Source organism: Anabrus simplex, chromosome X (assembly GCF_040414725.1).
Source record: "Anabrus simplex isolate iqAnaSimp1 chromosome X, ASM4041472v1, whole genome shotgun sequence".
NCBI lineage: Eukaryota > Metazoa > Arthropoda > Insecta > Orthoptera > Tettigoniidae > Anabrus > Anabrus simplex.
The window spans coordinates 158,678,348-158,694,601 of record NC_090279.1 but is presented as its reverse complement, the minus strand read 5'-3'; the positions used below and the strand labels follow the sequence as shown (position 1 = coordinate 158,694,601).

The window sequence follows — 16,254 nt, the reverse complement described above, 5'->3', positions numbered from 1 at the left end:
TGCAGCTGGTGACTCTGTCAATTTTCTTCTCGGCTTCTGCTTATGATTTTCCTGTATTCTCGGGGCGTCCAAATTCTTGTAATTTGCAACGTCTGTTTGTCCTTGAGGGCGAGAGATTTTGTCCATTTCTAATGCTATTATTTCTTGAACCTTTCCTGTAAGTAAAGTCTCCATATATTGTTGCATATGCTCTATAGCAGATTGCATAGACTCCATGGATCTTACAAGTTTGTTTCTCATTAAGGTGGTCGTGGTTCGAATCTCGGCCGACGTACGTGGAATTTTTGTAATAAAATTTCGCTTCCCTTTGAATCGGATTTCAAGGTAAACTGAAGGTCCCCGTGGCTGTGAACACCATGTCAACAGCCGCGTAAAACTACAAATTTCCTTTCCCTCTTTATTATTAGCCCTTGTCATGCTCCATTACCATATCCAATTCGTCTGGCTATGATATATTTGTGTATTGGTGGTGGTTGTATTAAGGGATGCAATGGTAGCATTAATACCTCTTCTAATCATCGTTAAAATAAGATGAGGTCTCACCCTTCAGAGAAATTAATTTATATCCTTTGTTCATCCCCTCCATTACACATTCATCAGAATTCTATGATTACATGATAAGGTTGGGACATTCATATATTATTACAAGTAATGAAAATCATTTTATTTTCCGTATTGAAAGAATCTCAATTCTCTTATATTATTATTGACATTCATATATGTCGAGGAGGGGAAGTTACCAATAAAGTTTTTCATTGTTCCATTCCTCTAAAGGAGATCGTTCAGTTAATTGGCACATTCAAACCGGCGCAAAAAATCTTGTTGGTTGCACTGAAAACAGGCCAGACTTTGTTCGGACATTTCCAATCTGGTGCGTTTATTGTCCAATGTCAGGAGCTTGCGGATAATTTTTTCATACCCAATTCTTCGGTTAAAATATAATATACCCATTCAAGTTGTGCCATTTTGTAATATCTTCATTTAAATCTAGTTCACTTGTGCCCTTCTATAATGAACCATGGAATTGTTCAGTGTGTTATGTGGTGGTGATTCTTTTCCTTTGTGCTGCCCCTTTTTTAATAACTTTTTTTTGTAGCTTAACAAGGGCTTGTAACAATACTTGCTCCCCCAAGACAAGACTTTCACATGCACGGAACGACTGTCGTTTGTTTACTTCTCACAGCCTTCTCAGGAAGCATGTTGTCATGTGGTGCACAATGCTGCCAACCTCTCTACTTAGGAACTAATGAGTGGTGCTTGAGGAACTAATGGATGGTGGTGGTGATTATTGTTACACCGTTGTTCTGGACTGATTCTTGCCGTGTGGACGGTTAGGATAGGACCTAGACAAGACCAGTGATATAGGTACTAGGAAAGGGGCTCTAGGTTGGAGCCACGAAGCAGCCTTAGGCCTCAACTTTCCTGTGGAAACACCATTGGTCTGGATTGGTGCTTACCGTGCAGAAGGTTAGGATAGGACCTAGACAAGACCAGTGATATAGGGATAAGCAAAGGGGCCGCAGGTTAGAGCCGCGAAAGTGGCCTTAGGCCTCTACTTTCCTGTGGAAACACCATTGGTCTGGACTGGTTCTTGCCATGCGGACGGTTAGGGTAGGACCTAGACAAGACCAGTGATATAGGTACAAGGAAAGGGGCCCCAGGTTAGAGCTACGAAGTGGCCTTAGGCCTCTACTTTCCTGTGGAAACACCATTGGTCTGGACTGGTTCTTGCCGTGTGGATGGTTAGGTTAGGACCTAGACAAGACCAGTGATATAGGTACAAGGAAAGGGGCCCCAGGTTATAGCTGCTAAGTGGCTTTAGGCCTCTACTTTCCTGTGGAAACACCATTGGTCTGGACTGGTTCTTGACGAGCGGACGGTTAGGATGGGACCTAGAGAAGACGAGTGATATAGGGACAAACAAAGGGGGTTAGAGCCGCGAAGCAGTCTTAGGCCTCTACTGTAGTTTCCTGTGGAAAGTGGTGGTGGTGATTATTGTTATATTTACTTGTGGTTTTATTGTGCCGGGGTTGGTAACGGAATACAACTACCATAATTGATGGAAATGAGATCACAAGTGTTTAAGAACCTTGAGTCAAGATGCCCCTCATTCAGTGCCACCCAGCTAATGAAGGTGGGAAACAGAAGAGATAGATGTAGAAGAATTGGGATTGATGAGGAGAGTGCCAATTTGTATGAAAATATGGAGATTGTCCTTGTCCTTTTGTGTTTTCATGTTTGTCTCTTTCTGTTGCTCCCTCTTCTCGCACTTATGTCATTGTTTTATCCTACCATGTATTTGTTGTAATTGTGGGAACGTACCTATAGTACTCAGCACGTAAGGCAATGCACTAAAAAGCAAATATCGCCACCCAGTTCTCTCTTTTTTTTAATGGTTCATCACTGCTACCAACTTGAGTAATTACATATTGAAATAACCATCAACAAACTAACCTCAATGTAAGTATCAGTACCGGTAATGGAGATTCCCTTACCTAAGTAAATGAACAATCAAGATATTAATAATTAAGTCAGTTTTCAAGCTCAGTGAGGAATAAAGGAAATACACACACACTCTCACCCTCGCTCAATTTAATGTTAAATATTTCTGCCTTTATTTTGATATACAGTGTTTGCTTGGTGTAAATAATTCACCTCCCTTGTTGAAATTTGCTATTACTTGTAGGACTGAAGTGACACCATGCTGTAATAATACACACAAGCAAATGTATTACATGTACTTATGCCATAAGTTAATAATACAAAAAGGCTAATTCTGCAAACCGTACAAAATTCATGACAAGACAAAGTTAGGTTAGGTTGATAATGAAATTTCCTTCCATTTTAACTGAACTGATTTTTATAGAGGAGGTAACGTTGCTTTCCTTTTTGGAGGAGTTCTTGCAGATTTTTCTTGCTTGTACATCCTAGTTGAAATTATATACATACAAAATGGACAAAATAAGACTTACTAATAACATGCTGCATTCGTCATTTCATACAAACAATGTTATTAAATGCATCATTCAAATATGCTACAATTCAATTTACGTTATATTACACAAACAGATTTACAATTTTTCAGAAAAAGGAAATATGCTTTACTCATACCCACAAACGTAACACTAGTGATTTTCACAAGACCACAATTGCAATACGTAAATCTTGCAAGTCACGAAAAAAATCACGACTTCAGTATATAGCGCCAACGTGCAAGATTAACGGTAACTATAAGATGTTGTGTAGGCAAGTAGGGTCCCTATACTGTATGGTTAATGACACTGGATCGTAACCACCAGTTAGAAAATAACTATAAATCACTACGTTCAGTATTAACAGGGGAAGAAGAGTAAGGTTGTACCCTTAGTGTATAAGCTTACATGATAGGGAGTAAACTTTTAGCTTGGCCCCCACAGTTCTGTGATCACTGTAAAACATTTTCTCAGGCATGGCTGAAAATAACCATTCATTCTTAGTTGATCAGTGTTTTAATTTGTTTAACTATGCGTCCAGACCTAATAATCGCTGAACTGAGTGGCTCATGACCCCAGCTTGGCAAGTTCGATCCTGGCTCAGCCCAGTGGTATTTGCAGGTGCTCAAATACGTCAGCCTCATATCAGTAGATTTACTGGAACATAAAGGAACTCCGGGCAAAATTCCGGCACCTCTGTGTCTCCAAAAACCATCAAAAATAATGAGTGGGACATAAAACCAATAAAATTATTATTAATAAACAACAGATCTTAAAAATAAAACGGACAGAATGAAGATACTTCAAGACACACACACTCACCAGGCTACAGATCAAGACCAATAAAAGGTCTAATGGGAGGATGTTTTCATTTGAAGAAAGGAAGGCATTATCTCTCAGAACGGAGAAATACTGAGCTGATAGGAAATAAAAAAAATCCTTTGTATAATTGACTAGAATGGTCCAATGTAGGTCATAAAATGTAAAATAAATAAATTAGACTTAATAATCATAATTTATTTTCCCTCGTAACATACGTTTCATGTTATCAGCTGATTCCTCTAACAAAAGTCGATTAAATCTTTTATGGTACATTATTTGTGGCAAGGATATTCGTAAACTGCGTACAGCAGGTGCTCAAAGAGATTATATTTGGAATCTTATTGCCTGCACAATATGTTCTTCCTATTTCAAACAAGAGGATTTTGGAAGAAATCCATCTTATGCGATGGCCTCTTGCAGCCATGACATTGGGTTATTTGCAAAATCATTATTACTTATTTACATTTTGTTTAAGATTTTGTCATGTATAACTTTTCAAACCAAGCTTACTTTCTTTGTTGTAGGAGAATCCAAACATCGGCGATCTTGCGAGCCTGATGGACCCGATGCCTCCAGTGCTAAACAGTGGGATCAGATCCCATTCATATCTGGAAACCCCTTTGTGGAGGTTACAAAGGGAATCCTTCATTTGTTCAAAGAAGAGTAGGTATTTTATCGTTGAAGTAAAACGTAAATACATGCAGTGTAAATAAAACTATGTATTGAATAGGTGGAAAACTTTTATGTTTATAATTTATATAGTGTGCTAGTTAACAACTGACGAGCACAAATTGGCACACTGTGGCGAAATGCTAGCAACCAAGAATGATGAGTTAGTTGGAAAATTTATAATTTCCAATTACGGATCAATTATAGTGGAATTGTAATGTATTAGATCATATTTCCATGAAACAAAGCCCAGAGAGTATTTTATTATATGGAGCAAACATGGACACTAAACTGACTACAGGCAACCAAATTCAGAGTCATGGCAAGAGAACTTTGGAGGGAAATTGCTAGAAAGTCGAAGTTTGGATAAATTAACCCTAGAACTGCTGCGCGTTTATTTGTCAGATGCTGCGGTTATTTTCCTCAATATACACCTTGAAAATAAAACCATGCTTAATCACATATTAATCATAATAAATCCATATTATACATCAATAGAAAACTGAGAGTCAAATACAGGCAGCCGAAATGAAGTTCTTGAGGAGTATGATACAGAAGAGTAGAAGAGACAAAATAAGGAATGAGAAAATCCAGGAAGAAATTGGAGTGGAAAAAATTAATGATGGAATAGAGAAGAGCCGACTAAGATGGTTTGAGTACATAAAGCAAAAGAATGCCAAAAAAAAAAAAAAAAAAAAAAAAGTGATGGAAATGCAAGGAAGGAGAGACTGTGGACGACCACGATTGAGGTGGAAGGATACAATCCAACGCAGTATTATAGAAGGAAGCCTAGACTGGGACACAGTGTTCGAGGAGGAGTGGTGGAAAGACCGAAGAAAGTGGAGAGGAACCATTTTTGCCCCTACCCGGCTACAGCTGGATAAAGGGAAATGATGATGATGATGATGAGAAAGCTGAAAGACCGATCTACAATAAAGGTGACAGAAATAAAAATTATTGTTACAATTTCTAACTGTCGTAAAATACAATTATAATTTTTAAAATTTTTAATGCTAAGTAAAAAAATGTTTTAACAAAACGGGTTTTGAGTTCTTTTCAAATAATGGGAGCTGCATTATGGGCAGGTGAGTTCTTAGGCCCAGGGTGATGAACGGCAAATGGTACATCTTAACCTGTATAATTACCCTATTTACTTGTGTATCAGACCTCTTTTTTCTCATTTTTACAGCCAAAAAATAGAAAAGGGGGGTCCAATATGCGATAACCTCATAATTTTGTGCAGCGAACACATGACTTCTAGGTTATAAAGAGCTATAAGTTGTACGTGTAAACATTCTATACGTACTGTTATTTAACAAACTTAGAATGTATTTAAGTTATACTGGCTATTTTCGTCGGAAGGCAGTATTTCGAAACGTAAGAAGCCAATAAATGGTGAACACGACTTTTAGGCCTACGGTACATATAAAAGTCTGTTTTAGATACTCATATCACGTCATTTGTTACATCTCATTAATTCCTCTGGTGAGGCTGATGTCAGGAAGGGCATACGGCCGTAAAAACTTGCTACGAAGATTCGTCTCGCTTCATACTCGATCCCGTAGAAGATAGGGTTAAGGGTATTGTGTTATATAATTAAATATTGATACAAAAGAACTTAATGGCCAGTCATTTGTCTGTCAGTTCAGCAGAGTAGGCCTAGCACACAGTAAACCTGATCACTGAGTTCATTTGAATTATCGCCTTGCGCCGCCAACTTCCCTGCCTTGCTACCGGCGTGTCGGCATTCTAAGTGACGTCATCTTCACTGTTATCTCTCGCTAGTCGCGTCAGCCATGCTTCATTCTCTTTGAACCATGCACTGCAATCAAGAGCATACGAGTTCCCGTCTTTTTTAACCTTTTAAAAATAATTTTCTTCCTGAATATAGAGTCTAAACAGTGTAAATCTATTCCCAGATGGTCTCTGATATTCCCAGTTGGTGTATATGTAGCAGAAGCCACTCCTTCTGAATAAAGCCATGTCAAACCATCAGCTGATAACTAACGTATGTTACGAGTTGTACTTCCGAATGTAATACATAGTAACTGGAAACATTCTTTTGATAACTGCGGCTGTTGAAACACAGACCCTTATTTTTAAGCACATTTCAGGCTTGTTCTCTACATTTATCACATCAGGATTTGCGTTAAACAGCTGTCCATGAGATAAGACAGACCACATTGTTTAGGTTAAGTATATTATCGCCCTGATAGTGCCAAAAGTTCGACGGAAAAATAAATAACAGGAAAATATACCGCATTTATGGATATCTACAGGTGTGGCAGTAATGCGCTTTATTATCATAATGTTTAAATTTGTATGTTCGTTGTCTGTTTTTATTACGGTAACGCATACCCTAGTATGTTTTGTTTGGCGTCTCCGAAAATCGTTTAATGTACGTAGGGTTATAAAATTATTATTATTATTTGTTAGGTACGTTGGCGAGTAAAACATTTGTTTTAATTGGATAGCTTTTATCACGTTTTAAACTTACTTCTCTCCATATATATACCTATAGTGGCCCAAGTTACGAGATATTAAACGACCACTTTGTTAAAGATCTTGCCTGCTGTATAAATAGCAACAACCGCGAATATTTCTCAACTAAAGTAAACTCGTTTCCTCATCCCGAGGTGGTACAGCTCTCTTTAGACACACCCCCCAGTGGAAAGGAGTTTCATGTACCCCTTTTACCACATATCAACCTTCCTGCCATTCGTAAATCTCTGGCAGTATGGTACCAGGAATCAGAGTCAGACCCCCGAAAATAGCAACTAATTGTGCTAACCATTACGCTGGCAGACATTATTAACTACAAAACACTGACATATAACATGACTGATGCATGCTTGCAATGCTCGGGTTGGACACGAAGCTAGGCTTATTCATCTATTTGTGTGACGTCATCAGAGCTGCAGTAGACCTACGCTACAAAGGCGTGCATTTCTTAACTGCGAAACACAGATGTACCGCATGGATTCGACGCGTTTTCATTGCATAGGTCGTACGGACGAAACTATTCACAAATTTGTGCGATGTCATCAGAGCTGCAATAAGACTTGTACCCACTTCGAAGCGGAATCGTCATCGTTCTCTGACGAATTACGTTGGGGGGTCTTATAGGCGAGATTTTTTTTTTCATTTTCTTCGTCTTGAAAAACCAGGGGGGGGGGGTCTAATACACGAGTAAATACGGTACTTTCTTGTCGTTCTATGTCTGTCCAGTTCGCATTTATCCCTTCACAGGTTTCTTCAAGTATTGACATACTGCCAATAATATCACCTGCACCTACTAGAACATCATTCCGATTATCGGAATTTGCCATTACTTCCGAGGAACCTTGTACTTTGCTGTCACTTTCACTACTTTCAGGAATAATTTCCTCGTCACAGTAAACACATTAATCACTGTCACTCTCAGTGCTGTCATTAAGATCTTCGAAAATCAAGTGCTCGATTTCAGAATCATCAACAAAGCAGGCTGCTATCTTGATTCTAAAAATATATGAATGTAATTTCACTTCTACAGCTAAATAAACTTCTCCGGACCGGTGCTTGTTTATAAGATTTTCGAAAGTGAAGATAAAAGTATCAATATTTACCTGTTGTCTATGTTAGTGTCATCTGGTGCCCAATTATAAACCTACAGTGGAAGAAAGACGCAGTCTCTCAGAAAGACAAGTGTTTCGTCGCCATAAGACCTATCTGTGTCGGTGCGACGTAAAGCCCCTAGCAAAAAAAAAAAAAAAAAAAGAAAAGTGCATTTGATGAAACAATGCACCTTTCCAGGAAGACGGTCCACAGTTCTAAGGTGAAGGTACACTAAAATCAGAGAAATTATGAAAGTAGAAAAGAGTGTATTGAAAGTGATTGATGAAAGAAGATTAAAATGTTTAGAACACTTAAAAAAGATGACAGAATTCCTAAGATGCTGCTAAAATAGAAAGCTGAGAGCAACAAGAAGTAGGAAAAACCTGGGGAACAGTTGATAGATGGTGTACAAAGAAGCCTTGTTAGGAAAGGTTTTAAGAGAGGAAGGTGTAGAAGTTAGATAATTATAAAGGAGTAAAATATGTAGACCTGTAGTTAATGGGAAAGAATCTGTCATCATTATTTTCATTTCCCCTTGTCCTGCTCCTGCCAGGTAACATCTAATGACTGTGATTATAGGAGACTTCAATGCTAGAGATGGATAAAAGGATCATTGGTAATGGATGGTATAAGAAAAGAGATAGTCACAAATTTACCATATACAGTTGGAACTTGCAACAGAAATCCAAAATTGATTCATTCATATCCTAAAGGCAAGGCCTTGTCGCTGCAACCACATTTGTCTCTCCTCTACTGAGCGTTGCAGGTCAACATATTTTTTTTAATTCAGCCTGTTCATCACGGAATCCAGATGCTTCTTCCTCGGCCTTCCTCTTCCCTTCTTACCCAGAACTTTTCCTTCCAGGATAGTTGTGAGAAAAGTGTTATGTCGAAGTGTGTGGCCAAAGATTTTGATTTTACTCTTTTCTACAGTGTTGATCAATTCCCTTGTTTTGTCTATTTCCTTAAGGACCCTATTGTTTGATCTTTTCTCTGTCAAACTAATTTTCAGTATCGTCCTCCAAATCCACATTTCCATTGCTTCCAGGCGTTTTATATCCTGTTTTGCTAAGACCCATGTTTTGCAGCCAAACAACAAAACACTCCACACAAACATTTTGGAAAATTCATAAATGATTGTATAATAATAACGGAAGAAATCAGAAGATGCTTGACAGACATGAAAGTGATACCAAGCGTTAATCTTGATGGTGACCACAGACTATGGCACTTCTCCACCATTGCCTCTCCTTCCACCACTTCTCTTCAGTAATTGTATTCCAGTCCAGTCTTCTGTTTCTAGAGTCCATCCATCTTGCTCTGGGCCTCCCTCTTGCCCTTTTTCCTTCTATCTTGGCCTCCAACACTTGTTTTGGTATCCGTTCCTCCTCCATCCTCATAACATGTCCAAACCATCTCAGTTTATTCTTCTCCATCCTGTCACCCAGTTTTATCTCTTTTCTGACTGCAGCATTTCTTACTCTGTCTCTCCTTGTCTTCCCTGCCATACTCCTCAGGAACTTCATCTCATTGGCCTGAATTTTACTCTCTTTTCTCGTTGTCAAAGTCCAAATCTCTGACGCATACGTTAATATAGGGGTATAGTACATCTTGTATAGGCGTAGGGATGTGCCGACCCCATCGCCCAGTGGCTAACCACTACAATTAGCCTCCTGAGTATTGGTGGGTAAACCATAAACCTTACTGACATGCAAAAATGCGTGTCAGACACCGACCAGCTAGTGCATAACAAAATATTAACGCAAAGATCAATGATAGGCCTAGCAAGCCAGTGGTAGCGAATGAACATCACTTTCAACAATCAAACGAGCCTCAGATCGAATGTAAAACCAATACCAAAAGTGACAAAGCCTTTGTGCAGATCTGTCAGGTATGATGGCCAAAATGGCTCTGATGCTAGACAAATCTGTTCAAAGAAAAATATGAGAATTGGGACTATTGATGTAGAATCCTTAGAAAAGGATGCAAGAATTCAAGAAATCACACAGACAATGACAGAGAGAAACATACCAATAATGGGACTAAGTGAAATAAGAAAAAAAAAGGGAGTGGTAGTGAGGTGTTGGAGAGGGGTATAAACGGTGGTGGTCAGGAAGAGACAAAAGAAGAAATGGTGTGCAATAATAGTGGCTAAGGAACTGGCCAGCAATGTGGATTATGTTTGAGACAGAATAATTAAAGTTCAGTTAATGATGGAACAAAATATCCTTGATATAATCCAGGTTTATGCTCCTCAAATAGGTTGTGCAATAGATGAAAAGGAAGAGTTCATCACTAAACTGGAGGATGCTGTAACATCTAATAAGACTGTGATTATAGAAGACTTCAGTGCAAGAGTTGGGAATGATAGAGGAGGACATGAAACAGTTATAGGAAGCCACGAAGATCACAGAAATTATGAAGGGGAGATGTTATTAGACTTGTGTCAGAAATAAATGGATCATTGGTAATGGATGGTATAAGAAAAGAGATAGAAGTTTACCATATTCAGTTGGAACTTGCAACAGCAATCCATAATTGATTATATAATAACGGAAGAAATTGAAAGATGCTTGACAGACGTAAAAGTGACACCAAGCATTAATCTTGACGGTGACCACAGACTGTTGGTGAGGACATTGATGAAATTCAGAAGGGGTAAATATGGGAGAAAAAGACAGGCAAAGATCAGTTGCTGGAAACTAAAAGATACGAGAAATCCAAGAGATATATAGGGAAAAGATTAAAACTCAACTTCCTAAAGATGAGAGGAAGAATGGAAAAGGTTCAAACAGGCTTTAGTCAAAACAGCAGAAGAAACCTGTGGAAGGACATCAACAAAAGTCAGACCCCAAAGAAACTCCATGGTGGAATGAGAGAATTGCAGATGCAGTCAAGAAGGAGAATAATGTGTGGAGAGAATGGTTCAGAAACAGAACGGAACATAATAGAGACAAATGGAAATGACTGAGCAGAGCAGCAAGGAAAATGATAGCATTGGCTAAAAGGATGTCCTGGGAAAAATTTAGAAAAGAGATAGAAGAGAATTATTAGAATGACAAGAAAATATTATACTGCATATTAGGTAACAGAAGGAAGCAAAAAGAAAAATACATCAAAAGTCCTCAACAAAGATGGAAAACCTGTGTGGGAAGAAAAAGAAGTTTTGAGTATGGAAAGAATACTTCCAAAATCTTTATGAAGGATGAAATGAAACAAATGAACCCAAGGAAATAGATGAAGATAAAATAAATATCACCATTACAGTGGAAAGGACTAATAAACAATCAGATGAAATAGGAAGAGAAGATCTACAAATGTTGGATGTAGAAAAAGCTCTATTAGAAATGAAAAATGGCAAAGCTCCTGGAATAGGTGACATCACAGTGGATTATTATTAAAGATGAAGGACCTGTTGGAATGCAGTGGCTGTATAGAATAATGAAGATAGTATGGACTGACAGAGAGATTCCTGATGATTGGACAAGGGCAATTATTGTACCTATTTTTAAAAAAGGTTATAAGGCACTTTGTGAGAACTACAGAGGAATAGCATTACTGTGTCATTGCATGAAGATTTATGGAAAGATAATCTTACAAAAAATCAAGAACAGAATAGATTCACAATTAAGAGAAGAACAACAAAGATTTAGACCTGGAAGATCAACTATAGATGCCATATTTACAGCTAGACAAGTAGTAGAAAAGAAATGGGAATTTGGGAAAGGCTTCGCAGTTGCATTCATAGATATACAAAAGGCTTATGACATGGTTAGCAGAGAAGAGATATGGCAAGGGCTCAATAGAATGGAATTGTCAAGAGAAGTGCAATTCAGAATTAGAAACATGTATAACAAATGTCTGAACCGTGTTATAATAGATGGCAAAAAAGAACAGAATGGTTTAGAACATTCAGAGGAGTTTGACAAGGAAGTGTACTTTCACCGTGCTCTTTAATATAGTGATGGACAACATTATGAGGAAAGTTTGCCAAGGGTCAACAGCAAATGACGTGAAAGTTATAGCATATGCAGATGATGTAATGATATGGGAAGAAAATGAACAAAAATTGGAAGAACAACTAAATAACTGGCAGGGGGCAATTGAAGAAGCAGGCATGGAAATAAGTTTAACGAAAAGTGAGGTAATGAAAATCATTAGAGAAAACAAAAAAAAATGAATGATGTTAAGTGCAATGGAAAAATTCTTAAAGAAGTAGATGCTTTGAAATGTCTAGGAAGTAAGCTAACTGGGAAAGGAAACATCAAGGAAGAAATTTTGGAGAGGATAGGAAATTGTTCAACATTTTATTACTGTGTATCAGACACAATTAGAAATTGGAAAGTACCTACCAAAGCAAAAAGAGAGAATATATATAAATTATATTATTTGCCAATATTGATCTATGGATTAGAATGTTGGACCTGGGCAAAAAAAAAAGATCTGAGTAGATTACAAGCAACAGAGATGCACTTTCTGCGAGGGATCGTGGGTAAAACAAGGAGGGACAAGATAAGAAGTGAAACCATACGAAACACACTACAGATCAACCTTTTAAAAGAAACTATGGAGAGAAATAGGCTGAATTGGTTTGGCCACGTCAAAAGAGTGGGACAAGAAAGATTACCGAGAAGAGCTCTGGAATGGACAGAATCTGGAAGAAGACCCATTGGAAGACCACGAACAAGATGGAGGGATCAGGTGGAGAATGACGTAAATCGGAGAGGACTACAGTGGCAGACAGTGATGAACAAGAAAATGTGGGGAAAAAAGAGAAGATTGGAAGAGGCTGTGTGAACGACCTGCGTAAGGAGATACGTATCAGGAAGAAGAAAACATTTTGTATATTATCTCTTTACATTTCATAGGAACTTCTGTGTTGTATTATAAAAAATTCCTAATTAAAAAAATAATTCTAATTACACGCTGTGCAAGATGTATTAGTACCGTATATTAGATCGTAGAAGGTGTTAAAAAAAGGGCAAAGCCCACATACATATACTGTAAGTGCTCTGTATGCTTACAGTGAACATACTTCAATGGATCGGGCGGCCCAGAGGAGCCAGACCGTTTGCATCCTCGCTGTACCTGCAGCCATGACCTGTCACGACTTACTCACCTTCACTGCAGCGTGTCATGGCGACATTCAACACCTGCGCATTGTGAGAGATGGTTCACCCAATCAGTATATGGCTCTGCTTACTTTCAGAACACAGGTCAGTTTAGACGAGTACTTTCCTAGAAAATAAAAATCTTCATTGTTTGAATCCATAACAGTAGTTAAGCTCAATACATTATGACTTCTGAACAACTCATAAATCAAACCAGTTAGCTTATGGTACAATATAAGTACTACCTTTTAACTAGCTTAACTTTAACTCCACTGACTCGTTAGAGTGAAACCTACCGGGCGAGTTAGCCGTGCGCGTAGAGGCGCGCGGCTGTGAGCTTGCATCCGGGAGATAGTAGGTTCGAATCCCACTATCGGCAGCCCTGAAAATGGTTTTCCGTGGTTTCCCATTTTCACACCAGGTAAATGCTGGGGCTGTACCTTAATTAAGGCCATGGCCACTTCCTTCCAACTCTTAGGCCTTTCCTATCCCATCGTCGCCATAAGACCTATCTGTGTCGGTGCGACGTAAAACCCCTAGCAAAAAAAAAAAAAAAAAAAAAAAAAAAGAGTGAAACCTCTTAGCATGTTTTCTTAGTTGCTACATCAATTTCCTCAAGTTCCATTCTCCATCCTATTAAACATGTGTTTAATATACTAGGCAATCAATCAGTCACCACTGATCTGCATTTAGGATAGTCACCCAGATGGCAGATTCCCTCTCAGTTGTTTACCTAGTCTTTTCTTACATAATTTCAAGAATTCAGAAATTTACTGGAACATTTCCCATGGTAAATTATTCCAATCCCCAACTCCTCTTCCTATAGGTGAATATTTGCCCCAATTTGTCCTCTTGAATTCCAATTCTATCTTCATCTTGTGATCTTTCCTACTTTTACAAACACCACTCAAACTTATTCTATTAATGTCATTCCATGCCATTTATCCACTGACAGTTCGGAACATACCACTTAGTGGAGCAGCTCGTCTCCTTTCTCACAGGTCTTCCCAGCCCAAAGTTTGAACATTTTCATAATAACACTGCTCTATTGTTGGAATTCACCCAGAACAAATCAAGCTGGTTTTCTTTGGAATTTTTTTCCAGTTCTCGAATTAAATAATCCTACATTACAACCATACTTTCTGTGATCTTACCGGATACCTATATGCCTTCTCCTTTTCATCCTCACTGCCACCCCTTAATACACTCATAACCATGTGAAGAGACCTGTATCCTTTATTTACAATCCTGTTTAACTGATTACCTGATTGAAGATCTTTCCTTACGGAGTGCGTGGACCTGGCCAATCTGCGCCATAGTCTAAATCTCCCGAGTACCAACTCCCTCGTCTTACGAGATGACGAGCAGTCAGCAGACCTCGTCATTCGCTTTGTGAGGGATAGTGGCCTTTTTTATCATGTATAAAGGTGTATTTTCTAGTAGTGTTTATTTTTTTGTTAACTATGCTTTTATTCCATTGACTCTATTTTAGTTTGTGTTCGGGTTTTTAATGGGTTATCTTAACTTCTAACTTGAATGGTCGGGCTGATGACCTAGATGTTAGGCCCCTTTAAACAACAAGCAAGAACAACTTGAATGGTACATATCACTGTACTTCAAGGCAATGCCTCATTCTATTGTAATCTATATTTTCTATAATTTTATCAGAAAATACGGCATTTTGAATTAGATCCACTGATTATTTTAATTTCACAATAAATTTTATCATGTTTTGTTTTGAATTCTAGTCATTTGGCATATTTTGAAATGTTAATTACCCTGTCTTTTTTGTTCCACCTAGTACCCTTAGGGGCCAATGACCTAGCTGTTAGGCCCCTTTAAACAGCAAGCATCATCATCATTATGATCTTTACTTATATTAACACCTAGGTACTTACAGTGATCCCCATGACGAACTTTCACCCCATCAATGCAGTAATTAAAACTGAGATGACTTTGTCTTCGTGAAACTCACAACTTGATTTTTCATCCCGTTTAAAATCCATACTCTTGTCTCCTGGCCATCTCACAACATTGTCAATGTCTTTTTGTAGTTGCTCTAAATCTTATTTATTACTCTATATAGTATCATCTACATTAAGGCTTTATTTCTGATTCCAGGTTTTTACTCGTATCATTAGAAAACATAAACGTCTAATAATACTGCCTTGATGAATTGAGTAATTTCCCTCTTGTTAATCCTACTCGGAACCTTTCAAACTTCATTTCCTCTGCTTGTATTCTACTTTTATCCCTCTCCTTCATCACCCACATTTCTAATCCATATGTCAAAATTGGGACCAAATTAGGCTTGTAGACAATTCCTTTACATCTCTGTGGTATATCCCTGTTCCATACGAGTCCTCCCACACACTTAAAGAATCTATTTGCCCACCTTCCTCTTTTTTTGATTTCCATCCTGTTTCCTCAATTTTCTTCCATTACACTTCCCAGGTATTTAAAGCTTTCAGCTCTTTTCAACTGCTCCTCTCTTAATGTCATGCCATTATACGCTCGGTTCTTGACACTACTTTCTCCCATACATTTAGCTGTTCCTGCACTTCACTCTCACTGTTCCCCCATATTAGTAGATCATCTGCAAATTACGCTGCTTTTATGTATGACAATGGCTTAAAGAGCCAAAACCTGTACATTTCAAAAACAAAATGTTAGTTAAATAATTCTTTGACTTGGGGAGTTTGTCTTACCAAAATTCTCTTTGTTTACCGACAACACAATACACTTGGAAATTCCAAGTTCCCATGGAGGGAATTAGATTCTTTTCCACCAATAGAGCATATCAAAAATCAGATCAAAAATTAGATAGATGGCTTTTCCGGCGTTTGCTCTATTAACCAGCGTTTCGTCTTAGGTCTGACACTAGACTCATCAGAGTGGGATGTGTCAGACCCTACCCACTGACGCTGGGGTGTATGCAGGTGAACTTATCAGAAGCTTATTTATGAAGCACAGTCTGATAACTGCATACGGGAGATAAAACTCCACAATGGAATTAATGCCCGCCTAGCAATTCCAAATGGAAATTCCAAGTTCCCATGGAGGGAATTAGATTCTTTTCCACCAAT

At 38.2% G+C, this 16,254-nt stretch overlaps 1 protein-coding gene across 2 annotated transcripts in view; it reads left to right on the top strand.

Moving 5' to 3' along the window:
- Positions 1–16,254, top strand: part of LOC136886401 (BRCA1-associated protein) — a 66,104-nt gene that overhangs the window by 4,285 nt on the left and 45,565 nt on the right. For both annotated transcript variants that reach the window (XM_067159175.2, XM_067159174.2), the window contains 2 exons: positions 4,319–4,457; positions 13,084–13,273. In XM_067159175.2, coding sequence (XP_067015276.2) covers positions 4,319–4,457; positions 13,084–13,273 — 329 coding nt within the window. The remainder of the gene's footprint in view (positions 1–4,318; positions 4,458–13,083; positions 13,274–16,254) is intronic.